Source organism: Sclerotinia sclerotiorum, genomic scaffold (genome assembly GCF_000146945.2).
Source record: "Sclerotinia sclerotiorum 1980 UF-70 scaffold_1 genomic scaffold, whole genome shotgun sequence".
NCBI lineage: Eukaryota > Fungi > Ascomycota > Leotiomycetes > Helotiales > Sclerotiniaceae > Sclerotinia > Sclerotinia sclerotiorum.
In genome coordinates this window covers 637684-649925 of record NW_001820835.1, presented here as the reverse complement: position 1 = coordinate 649925, position 12242 = coordinate 637684, and the positions used below count along the sequence as shown (strand labels likewise).

Here is a 12242-nt window from a genome sequence, read left to right as displayed (position 1 = left end):
TATAACAAGCAGCTCGAACTCGATGTTGTTGCCACAAACACCAGCCACAAGTCATCGCTTTCCGGCCTTGGCAAAAAGCCGGAGAAAAAAGTTTCCAATTGCCGACCGTTCCAAAATTTTATTTACTTTGCGACGGAACAGTGTACACTAGGCGGCTTCATACAATCTTATTACAATAGAAAATGGCGGACAATATTGAGAAGAGTAAGAAGCGTAAGAAGAGCGCTGATGGATCCTCGAGACCAACCAAAAAGGTTGCAATCGAGGGTGACAAAAATGTTAAGATTTCTCTGAAAGATTGTGATGAATGGGCACCTGTGGTTGGTATGTTTTTCCTTTTGGATCAAGAGAACCATTGTGGTCTCAAGACAAGTGAACACAGTCGTGGCAAGCTGACTCTTCATAGCATCAAGTCCTGGATTGTCTATGCCAGTATCTTTATCACTTCAACCATTCACAAAGCCTCGCAAGAATGCAACCCAACGACCAGGACGTAGCGGTGCAATCGCTACAACAGAAGTCCTTCTTCATTCCTCAGAACATCCAAAACTTGACTACACAGCACGAGAGGAAGAAGAGGGTGGATCCGATACATTATTGAAGCATTATGTTGGGGTTTACGATCTAAAGACCGGAAAATTAGAGGTTGTAGAAGCGCGAAAGATGGTGGTTCGTGGAAGCGTTAGAGCACATCAAGCTACAGAGGCAGAATTCGCGAAACATGTATGTCTACTGGGAAATTTCATAAGATATGTGCTAACAAGTCTCCCTACAGACTATCCGAGAGCTTCGAAACGATCTTGGAGAGACTTTCGGTACTAAGAAAGCGAAGAAAGCGATTGCCTCTGTCACCGAGAACGCCATCTCAGCGAATAAAGGCTCAAGATTACTCGCAGATGGTGCTAAACCTGCGAAATTGGATGCTGCAAAATCAGCTATCATCGCATCTATGGCAGAAGCCACATCGAGCATGGCATCCAGGAAAGATCTTGAGGAACAAGCGGATGCAGCTAAACCACGACCAAAAGCAGACCTTACTGCGAAAGACATCAAAGATGTGTACACAGTAGACAGCCTCATTGGAAGTGACATTTTCAAGTCGGTGCCGGTTTTGGAATGGGAGCAATCAGTCAAAGCAAAGAAGAACATCACTACCAATTCGAGATATGTGTCGGCAAGGATCGTCACTGCAGCTACCGCAGGCGTTAATAAGCTCAGAGTTTTACGATATCTTCTTCTTTTGTTAGATTTACATATGGCCTCTCGACCAATGCGAGGCGGTAGAATGCTGCCCAAGCGCGAAGAAATGAAAACAAAGTTGGGCGACAATCTACCTCAATCCGTCATTGAAGACATTCGACGCAGATATTCTGACGCTGGTGTAATGTCAAAATTCAAGTCTGATCTTCTGATCACTCACGTGTGCGCACTAGCATGTCTAGTCGATAACTATGAAGTCGATCTGTATGATCTTCAGTTGGATTTGAAGTTGGAGATGAAGGATATGACTCAATATTTCAAGGAAATTGGTGCGAGGGTTGTAGGACTTCCAGAGGCTAGGAGAAAGGCATTGGATTTGGACAAGGCGACTGCCGCACAAAGGAGGACAGCGAAGTTGAGGTTGCCACTGGATTTCCCAAGGGTACCCTTTGGAAGGAGAGGATGAGAAAAGTGCCAGGGATAGACTAGGCTGATGATTGTTATTGGCGAAGCGGAGTCTTAACATTAAAAATGGAGATAATGAATTTTATGGCTATTAATAATACTAGGTAAAGTGGCCTGTTTATGAATCTTCTTGCCTACTGATAATGCGAATCTCGATCCTGATCGATAACAAATATTTGGGTTAGGATATTCTGAGTCTCTGAAAGACCTAATGATCCCAGGACAACCCAATCATCAGAATGTTTCTAATCATTTGAGATACTCAAACGACGCAGAAAACTCACAATCCCCCGGGCCTATGGTACTCAGGGACATTACAATGAGCAGATATGGCAAGTGCCTACTTTGAAAGTACTGAGCTATAGCTAAAGTACGCCAATGTTCCTCGATGTGCGGCAATTGTATAAAACCTTCCTGTACAATGGATTCGCACCCGTTGTTTCTCTCAAGGTATGCAGGGTCTTAGTGAAAATTTTACCCTGGTACTTCCTTAATAACCTAGTTTGAGATTTGAAGGGTGTATCGATGACCTCTAGTTTTCTTTTTGGGCCTTATAGGGGAGGTTTTTTTATAGACAAGAGATACGGGAGTTCGTTCAAATTCATATTCAGGCTAATTGGAATGGAAAATTCGAAAACTGTAATAGAGTTTATGTAATAGTTTTTAATGTGGTAGGTAAGCTAAGGGTTCAATTTATATGGGTTGAGATGAATTATGGCAAGTACATACCGGAAGAGTTGTGTTTACTTTGTTTACTTTGCTTACTTTGCTTACTTTGCTTACTTTGCTTACTTTGCTTACTTTGCTTACTTTGCTTACTTTGTTTACTTTGTTTACTCCGTGGACGTGATTGCTTGTTTTGAGTGTTTTCCTGTTTACGACTAGTTTTGCGATTCTCCATCCTCCTTTTTTCAACATCATTAATCTTCAATCTTTCAATTTTTCAATTTTTTAAAAATGAGCTCGTTCCTCAAAGCAATCTTCTGTTTACGACTACTTCTGCAATTCTTCAACCTCATATTTTCTTCCCAACATCATTAATTTTTAATATTTTACTTTCTTGTAAAAAGTTTAAAATATATTTACTTGCTTGTAATATTTTTAACTCAAAATATGAGATCCTTCATCACTGCAGTCAGAGAGGCCGGGAGGGAGAACGAAGGCGAATGTTCCACACATCTCTACTTGTATGCAACATAAACTGACGTTCAACCGTTTCTCCAGGGCAGCGGTGTCTACCTCTGGTCCAAGAACCTAGACCACTTTGGCAAGAACATAGCCGATGACGGTTATGCTTCTGGCAAAGGCGCGCTCCAGCGGGTTTGGGACAGTGCGGTGGCAGCACGCATTGCTCGTTTGAAGGCCTGGGATGATGTCGTTATGGCGTGGGAGAGACACAGAGGGGAAGTGGAAATTTCCACCCTGGATTGACACTCGAGCAGATGTGGAGAAAGTGACCTCTAGCTCTCTCCTTAGGCCTCAAAACCCCACCAAGAAATGGAAAATAATTTTCTTTTGAAAAAACAAATACATCCACAAAAACCAAGAAAAAAAAGGGGGGGTGGGAGTTTAGATTAAAGCCTCAGGGAACGGAAATTTTTAGAATTGTGGTTTGTGGTGTTTGCGGTGTTTATTGGGATAAGAGTTTGAATTATAGTGTTGCAGTGTTTATGGTGTATAGAGATGGGAGTTTAAACTATATGTTTGCGGTACTTGTGATGTTTATTAGGATGGGGGTCTAAACTGTTGTATTGTGGTGTTTGTGGTGTTTTTTGGGACGGTAGTTTGAGTTATGGTGTTTCTGGCATTTGTGGTGTATAGAGATGGGGTTTGAACTATGATGTTTGTGATGTTTGTGGTATTTATTGGGATGGGAGTTTGAACTATGATGTTGTGGTGTTTAGGATGGGATCAAGATCAATTTTTTGTTTCACTGTATTGAAGGTGTTGATGAAGGAGGTGTGGTATATTACTAGTTATATAATGGCGAAGACAGTATCATGTGAATGATAGGGACCGGGGGAAATGGGAGAGATGGAAGAAAAAGGATAGCATACTGCAGTCAGCTAGCAGTGGGACTCATGGATACGCTTGGTAGATGTGGACGTGGATGTGGATGTGGAGGTGAAGGTGATGGTCAAACTGGTGAAGATGAACGGATAGGCAATTGACCTTGCAGACGGAAATGGAGGTGCGCAATGGTGAATGGAAGCGTTAACAAGAAAGAAGATGTGAAGGAACCCACGGGAGCGGTGTTGGTAATGATGTCTCGGGCAGATAGTTCGGTCTGAATTGGCTACAAAGGTCCTCTCTAACCCACTTCCACGAACTCAGGTTACTTAAAGAGATATCGAGCTCCAATTGCCCCTCATGTACTACCACAAAAGGTATTACCGAGACCGCCAAACACACAAAAGCACCGTTTCAAACCTCAGGACATTGCCATAAAGTCATCATACCACAGCAGTGAGAATAGCACCAGAGATGGGAAAACACTTAATTCAAAACTCAGAACAGTGCGTTTGGTGTACCAGTTGTCAAGCACTTTTGCCGCACCGTATACGCATAACAGAAGAAAAACATCAAAACGGCGACTACACAAGAGTACAAAGCTCAGAACACTATTCGCGATGCCATAGTGATAAAACCGGGAGATCAGATCATATCTAAAAGCTGGTGCGTACCAGGCTTCGTATGACTACGAGGAAACCCTCAAAAGCAGCTCACCAGGGTACCTTGGCTGATTATGATTGGTGCGAGAAAGCCACGCCTAGGCAACACAACTCCACAACAGTTCGAATTTACAAGGTCTTCAAGGCTCGAGCATTGTGCTCTTTCTCTGAACTATTGGCAATGACGTCAACTTTCGAAATAATCTCGCCAATTTTCTAATTGCACAATACTTTCCAAAGCTACACCAGTTATGCTCCAAACCTCAACATGCAGTGAAGTCTCCTATTGGTATCAGAGAAGTCACAAAAGATGTGTCGAAACACACCCTTGTGTCGAATACATTTCATATCCAGTTCATGTGCAACATTCAAGTACTATTCCTCGTTCGAACTTGTTTTGTGAGTCTGAAAGCTTGAAGTGTATTGCATCACCAACAAATCGCAATATCAGGAGCAAAGAGTAGAAGCCCACGCTAAGATTAAGCATATAGCAAATTTAGTTCTTGTCGGCCATGGTTTTGGGAACTCTGTATGACAAAAATGTTGACTAGTTTAGAGAATGGACTTTTTTTTAGGGGTATAATATTTGATAGACCAAATTAAACTGTATTCATCTGCATTTTACTTTCCTCCTAATCCATGTACAGATAGCATCCAGTACCTACAGGTATTGGATCAAGCTTTCAAGATATGCCTCGCTTAGGGTTCACTATACCTCCTCAAACCTCTTGGTGCAAAAGATGCAATTATAGCATCAATCATGGCAATGTGGTGTTGGCGTTATGGTATTTCGAGTTTATCCCTTGCTGGTCACAAGCACGCGGTGGCTGTTGGGATAGTTTATAGTATCAGCGAGCGAATTTTCGAGGAGTGCAGAGAAGAGTGGAACAGAATCAAGAAAGCAACGAAAAATGATGTAGGAGATTCGGAATCGGGTATGTCTCGTGTTACTAATGAGAATATTTCTCTTCGATTACTGACTGGTATTGTTAGGAAAATGAGACTACATCGCTTGATAGAGTTGAGAGCTTTCAGTATCGACACTGTGTAAACATTTGGATGCTAGAATGGCTGGCGGCCTGACAGGCTGGATGTTATATTAGGGGGCCGTCGGTACTCAAGCAGCTTTTGATATCTCGATACGATATGGTGATGATCCTGTATGATAATTTGTATACTAGTACAGGGCGTAGCAGAACAAAGCTCCCATTGGTTATAGCTACATGGAGCACCATAATCAATACCGTTCTCCCACTCCTTCAATTAAATAGGATGAAACATTCAAGCTTTTGAAATCATGCATAGTCTCGATTGGGATTGATGATGTTAACTTTGAGTGAGGCTCAAGACAGGGGTATCGGTAGATCCATTCTCTCGTGACACCGTATTTCTATATCTGGAACATAAGGCTATCCAATTCAGAATACGAACTCCAAAAAACCTAACCGTCGGCCATTTACGTCCTTCCCCACTTGGCTTCCCCACGGGCCACTATTACCCAAACAAACCCCTAAAAAGGAGTTGACTTTAGTTCTTCTCCTCAATGAATCCTTATGATATATACATAAAAAAAAAGCCCCGTGATTTTTGGATAAGTATTATTGAAAGAGATTATGATTCTTATATAAAACTTCTTAAAACTTTAATTAATTTCCGTGATTTAAACTTTAATTTTAAATCTATAATAAATTAACTTCATTATACTAATGTAATTATAATTTTGTTAAAACTCTTCAAATTATAATATAATAATTTATATTGTCTATAATGTGAAATAACAAAAATTGATCAAAAGGAAGGATCATAAAGAATTCAACTCTCTCTCCTGTGACGCCTCACACCTCCGGGTCACGTGGCATGCCCCGTTTGTATTTAATCATAGGAAAACTCTCTACTCTTGTTTTCCTTCTTCTTTTCTCCTTAGCTTAGTATTTTCTAATACAAGATACTTTACCCAGTATTCTTGAGTGTGACATCTCCTGAGGGCTGGAGATGTATGATTGGTAGTGGAGCTAAATGTGGGGACCTTGGATGACCAACGGCTAGGGTTGACTACCTAATTTGTACTTCTCATTTCTTCTCGTTTTCCAAACATATTTATAAACCAAAAGCCACTCTTTATATTTTAATGCTAATATCAATTATTTTTGTTGTAATCATTTTTATCTCTTTTTCTTATTGTCAATCGTTAAACATGTCTAATGCCGAGGCGTGGAAAAGACGTTCCATTTACCAAGTTCTCACCGACAGATTCGCTATAGAAGATGAGAACCGTCAAAATTCAGGTCCAGATAAGGGGATTAGAGATTATTGTGGTGGAACATGGAGAGGTATAATATCTAGACTTGATTATATTCAAGGAATGGGTTTCGATGCCATATGGATTTCTCCCGTATGTTTTCTTCGGCCTCATCGCTGTATTGGCTTCACTCACTAACGGCTCATACAGATCCATAAGAATATTGAAGAGGTGACCCAATATGGAGCGGCCTATCATGGATATTGGCCAGAGGATATTTATTCAGTAAATCCACATTTCGGTACCGCGGAAGATTTGCTCGCTCTGTCAGGTGCGTTGCACGCACGAGGGATGTTTTTGATGATTGATGTGGTTGTCAATCATATGGGTTCGCCCCCTACTGTGGAATTTTCCAGATATGTACCTTTCAATGATTCATCATACTATCATCCAAAGTCGTTCATCACGAATTATGAGAATGAAAAGGAGTGTGAGGAAGGATGGTTAGGTGATGAACATGTACCACTGCCTGATCTAAATACCGAAGATCCCACCGTGGTGCTCACTCTCCAAACTTGGATCATGAAACTTGTCCAAAAGTTTAAAATTGATGGCCTGAGGATCGATACCGTCAAACATGTCAGGAAGAATTTTTGGCCGGATTTTGTTCGGTCTGCTGGGGTCTGGTCGGTGGGCGAGGTATTATCAGGTGATCCTAACTATCTGAGCTCATATCAACCATACATTGGAGGGCTTTTGGACTATGGAACCTATTATCCTTTGAAAAGAGCATTCAATAGAGATGGTGGAAGCATGTATGAGCTTATCAACCTCCTCACTCCTCAGTACAGGTCAAAATTCCGCGATATGCAGCAAATGTCGACTTTTATGGAGAATCACGATATGCCGCGGTTTACCCATGACACAAACGAGGATTTGGCCGTTGTGAAGAATGCTATGGCATGGACTTTACTCACAGATGGTGTGCCGATTATTTACTACGGACAAGAACAATCTTATTCAGGAGATGGCGATCCTGGCTCCCGAGAGCTGATGTGGACATCAAACTATAATATTACACCACTATATCAGTACATCGCACGTTTGAATCAAATCAGAAAGTTGAGCTGGGATTCAGGGTTTGGTACACATCTAACCACGCGTCTTTATGTTGACGACAACGTTGCTGCCACGCAAAAGGGCCCCTTGCTCATGGTACTGACCAATCAAGGCAGCAAGGCGAAACCGAAAACGGTCTTTGTACCTACTATGTTCAAAAATGGTACCACAATAGTCGACATTCTCACAAGGGAATCTTTCACCGTCAAACGAACCACGAAAATCATCATGACAGCCGGCGAGCCCCGAATCTTTCTTCCTCTTCGTCTAGCAGAACACATCTGCGAGGATATCATTCCACCATTTCAAAGCGCCTTGTCTAGATTATTCTCTAACATATTCAGCTTCATGTCTTCCTCGAAAGTTGCCGATGAAATCACCACTTGGCCACATGGAGATGCAGTTTCTACTGAAGATATTATACTTCCCGAAAAGGATCCTGTGGCGGCCGAGGCAGGCGGCAAGATATTAATGCCGAGTGTCGAGGAGAGTTCATCTCCGTGGTCTATATTCTCTACGCTTGAATAATTGAGAAATTACAGCATGTCTTATCTTTCATTTACTTTGAACTTTCAGATTTTCTGTTGTTGTTTAGAAGATACCATGGATTATTGAGTCGTTGTAGTTTAATTATTATTGTATTTTATTTCCACGTCCTGAAAAGTTAATGGACGCTGTATTTTTTTGGTGGGAGAAGGGGGTTTGTGTACCAAGGCATCAAAGCCTGTAATATACTAGACAGACGGACGGGAACTAGAAGGGTATACTCAGTTAAACCTCCGTTGTTGGAATATCGATACCTTTTCGCGTGTTGAATGGATTTGTGTTATAGATTAGATTCGTTTAGTACACTAATTGTATAAACAAGAAACAATAAACTATATTGAGTCATTTTAATTTGTAAAAGTTGCCACAAATCCATGAGAGTGTAATCATGAGACATTCCCCATTTTTAACAATGATCATAATTCACTGTTATAGTTTTTCACTCACCCCGTAGTTGGAAATGCTTTGATTATCTCGTCTTTTAGCTTATACTTATCAAACGCATAGATTCAGACTGCGGGGTATCTTCCGGCCGCGAGATTGATGATCACCTGGAAATTGGCTCCAGTTATTACTACATCATCTCTAATCTTATCCTCAGACCCTTTAGAACTTATATAATCCTAGAATTTTAAAGACTGGTTTATGAGATATATATAAAATATCATTTTGGAGTCTAATTTCAAAATTATCTTTTTGTTGTTATTAAGTCTAGTACCCCACTTTTCGGCCACCCCCTCTTTTCGGTCACCTTTTTGTTACATCGGACTTCACATACCTAACATCATATGCTCAGAATCATGTGATATAAGGATCCCAGTGGGCTCAGCAGTCCCAGTAACACTGGAACAACTAGAAGTATTAGGATATATACTATGAAGGTCTATATAATCAAAATGGATTTACTTTATATAAAGCTTTGTGTTCAAGATCAGTCATTTAGTATACTCTACTATTAATTATAAATTACATCATTGTCATTACTTAAGTCCTTGTTTAACATCTAGTCATAAATCATCTCAAAAGCTTAGAGCACTTCCACATGATCTAGACTGCAAACCTCGTAACACTTTTACATCAAAAACCATGATTTTCAGCTATTAATAATTTCACAATTAATGATTAGAATTTTATAAAATTTGAATTATAGATTTAAATTATATATATTAATAAATCCTAAAAATTTATATTTTTCGTAATTTTATTGATTGAAATATAAATGATTGAAATATAAATGTGTCACGATTCACCATTAGTGTGACGGAAATCCCTGCTTTCCTCCCACCCTTATTATATAAGAAACCTCAGGTACATTAACCATGTCCACACATGATACGATTACTCGAGATTAGTATGCGATTTAGGTGACCTGAGGATCAGATCCGGACAAGTACTAGGTATCAATGGTTATCGGTAAAGTAAGATCATTGAAGGAATAAATACAACTTCTTTTTGCCTAGCCATTGCGGCTAGGCCATTCATTTGTGTATATATAGAGTAGCTATCCCCATCTACAGGTGCTCTTCACCTGTAGATTCTAAGTTAAATACAATTGCTGGTCTATAAACACCCTTTTGGTCACAATTAGGATTAGTGCCCTGATGTGACGGAAAAGTCGTAAACGGAGTCAATTCAATTACTTAGAATCTAAAACTAAAGAACTAAGAAGATTCTAATTAAGAAGGTCTTTATATACAGGGCTAGTGCACGTGAGCCACTAGTGGGATAACAACCGTCACGTAACACCTGAGGCAAATAGGAGGATCACGTGATGGATAGACCAGTCTATCCAGGCTATCCAATAGCATTCAGAACTATATAGTTAGAGTAGTTTCGTAGTTTAGGAGCTTCGTGCTCAACTTAGTTATCAATTAGATTACCTACATTCTACTTGATCTAGTAACGACTTCACTTCCAAGTGAATACCAGTGATAAAGCCTTAACCCATAACTACCAACCGACGAAACCCTAGGCAGCCGCTGCCTCCAGTACAGTATCGTTACAGTCCGATATGTTACGAGGTTTGCCGTCTAGATCATGTGGAAGTGCTCTAGGCTCTCGAGGTGGTTTATAACTAGGCGTCAAGCAGGGACTTGGGGTAATGACAATGATGTAATTTATAATTAATAGTAGAGTATACTAAATGACTGATCTTGAACACAAAGCTTTATACAAGGGGAATCCATCTTGATTATATAGACCTTCGTGCCGTATGTCCCACCGTTCTCCTCGATATAAATCAGTGGGATCGGTGGGACGAGTGGGACCACGTGACCCCTTGTTTAGTCATGTGATACGGGTTTTAGTCGTAACTGAATACCGTCGTAACACGATATAACAATTATCTTTTTGTTACTATTATAATTCAATTTTATTCTTTATTTTATATACCGTTTATCTTTTATAAAAATTATATAATATAAAGTTTTTTAATTATTAATCTTTAATTTCATAAATTATTAAATTATCAAATTATTAAATTATTAAATTTGTTAAAGTGAATGGTTCCTGCGTAGCACGTGCACAGGGCACTAGTCCTATTAGGACTAGATTGAGAAGCTCTCTGTAGAAGAGCTTCGCACATCCGTAGAACTTAGATGAAGAGTGATTAATACACTAGACCAATATTACCTCAGTTCTGTGTTACGTAGTAACAGTCAACCTGTCCATATGAGCTCAGACCCCGTGGAAAAGCAAACCGATTCACATACAAAATTGTATGGTAATCGGTTCGTAGGATCTCCCCACCCTTAGCAAGCTTGGACATATAGTCTGATCCAAGTCACGTGATGGACCCTGCATATTCAGGGATACGAATCGTAGGTCCATACGAATCGAAGGTCCACAAACTCTCAGGATCCAAGAGATCCAATGGAGGACGAAGGTCTATATAATCAGGATGGTTTCCGTTGTGTAGAGCTTCGTGCTCAAGATCAATCATTTAGTATACTCTACTATTAGTTACGAATTGCATTATTGTCATTACTTTAAGTCCCTGCTTGACGCCTAGTTATAAACCACCTCGAGAGCCTAGAGCACTTCCACGTGATCTAGACGGCAAACCTCGTAACAATTTGGTTCGTAACACTTAGGTCCTATCGTACAAATAATACAACTCACTTTCCATCGAAGTTATTCATTGTGCCTGGATTTCCGCAAGCAGCAACGAAAAAAAATAAGCCACTCCTTCCGACAAATTATCCAATCATTCAAGAGCATAAGCTCACTATCAAATTATCTATCCCGCCTTCCTCAAAATCCATTCCCCAAAATCCGATTGTTGTCCCCCAAATGGTACATTTTCTAAAAGATGAATAAAGGTGCAGGGCGGCTTAGTATGCTGTCAACTCAGTGGCTTGTTCGACATGGAACGCTTTTGCATGTGAAGATTCACTTCTCCATTCTTCGTCCCCCAATTCAGCAGAACCAGCATCTCGAGCCAGATGCGCCTCTGAGCCCACACGCTGAGGGCGCCTCCATACACTTGATGTTACAGAAGAGGCGCCTTTTGAAAATTTGGATGACTTGAGGGTGCTAAGTCGCTGTAGTGCACTTTCGACCAAGCCATTAAGGGCAGGCAATGAGGCAACGATAACCGCAAAGGTGATGTCAACTATATCAAAGCACCAAATTATGTAGCCTTGGTAGGTGAAGTCACCTAGAGCCTTATGGACAAAAACGTTCCGTACAATACTTGCAAGTGTAGATGTGCCACCGATAGCGAATACTGCGACCAAACGGTACTTCCTAACCATCGGCATCTGTAATCGAAGTATAATTACAATTGGTACGCACAGCAGAGCCACGTCCGCTAATATATGCAATATTCTGGTTCCATAGCTGATACTTGTGCGATTGAGGCAGTGTATCGTACTGGCTGGATCTGCAATGCCACCGACGTACCACAAGGAGTACCCGGCTGGGACTGGCAAGCACTGAAACATGTTCAAGGAAGTTGTCATAGGTAGAAGGCACAAAAAAGTACCAATGAAAGCTCGGTT

General features: G+C 40.6%; 6 protein-coding genes across 6 annotated transcripts; 4 read left to right on the top strand and 2 right to left on the bottom strand.

Moving 5' to 3' along the window:
• Positions 1–182: 182 nt before the first annotated feature.
• On the top strand, positions 183–1666 carry SS1G_00252 (hypothetical protein; the record flags this gene model as incomplete). The annotated part of the gene is made up of 3 exons (XM_001598116.1): positions 183–324; positions 407–723; positions 776–1666. The coding sequence occupies 3 exons, from the start codon at positions 183–185 to the stop codon at positions 1664–1666; spliced, it is 1350 nt and encodes a 449-aa protein (XP_001598166.1).
• A 1112-nt stretch (positions 1667–2778) lies between these two features.
• Positions 2779–3096, top strand: SS1G_00251 (predicted protein; the record flags this gene model as incomplete). The annotated part of the gene is made up of 2 exons (XM_001598115.1): positions 2779–2852; positions 2895–3096. The coding sequence occupies 2 exons, from the start codon at positions 2779–2781 to the stop codon at positions 3094–3096; spliced, it is 276 nt and encodes a 91-aa protein (XP_001598165.1).
• A 2001-nt stretch (positions 3097–5097) lies between these two features.
• Positions 5098–5338, top strand: SS1G_00250 (predicted protein; the record flags this gene model as incomplete). Its single annotated transcript, XM_001598114.1, has 2 exons — positions 5098–5272; positions 5331–5338. The coding sequence occupies 2 exons, from the start codon at positions 5098–5100 to the stop codon at positions 5336–5338; spliced, it is 183 nt and encodes a 60-aa protein (XP_001598164.1).
• A 1193-nt stretch (positions 5339–6531) lies between these two features.
• Positions 6532–8223, top strand: SS1G_00249 (hypothetical protein; the record flags this gene model as incomplete). Its single annotated transcript, XM_001598113.1, has 2 exons — positions 6532–6729; positions 6787–8223. The coding sequence occupies 2 exons, from the start codon at positions 6532–6534 to the stop codon at positions 8221–8223; spliced, it is 1635 nt and encodes a 544-aa protein (XP_001598163.1).
• Positions 8224–11023: 2800 nt separating this feature from the next.
• On the bottom strand, positions 11024–11182 carry SS1G_00248 (predicted protein; the record flags this gene model as incomplete). The annotated part of the gene is made up of 1 exon (XM_001598112.1): positions 11024–11182. One exon carries the CDS (start codon positions 11180–11182, stop codon positions 11024–11026), a length of 159 nt encoding a protein of 52 aa, XP_001598162.1.
• A 391-nt stretch (positions 11183–11573) lies between these two features.
• On the bottom strand, positions 11574–12002 carry SS1G_00247 (hypothetical protein; the record flags this gene model as incomplete). The annotated part of the gene is made up of 1 exon (XM_001598111.1): positions 11574–12002. One exon carries the CDS (start codon positions 12000–12002, stop codon positions 11574–11576), a length of 429 nt encoding a protein of 142 aa, XP_001598161.1.
• Positions 12003–12242: the final 240 nt, after the last annotated feature.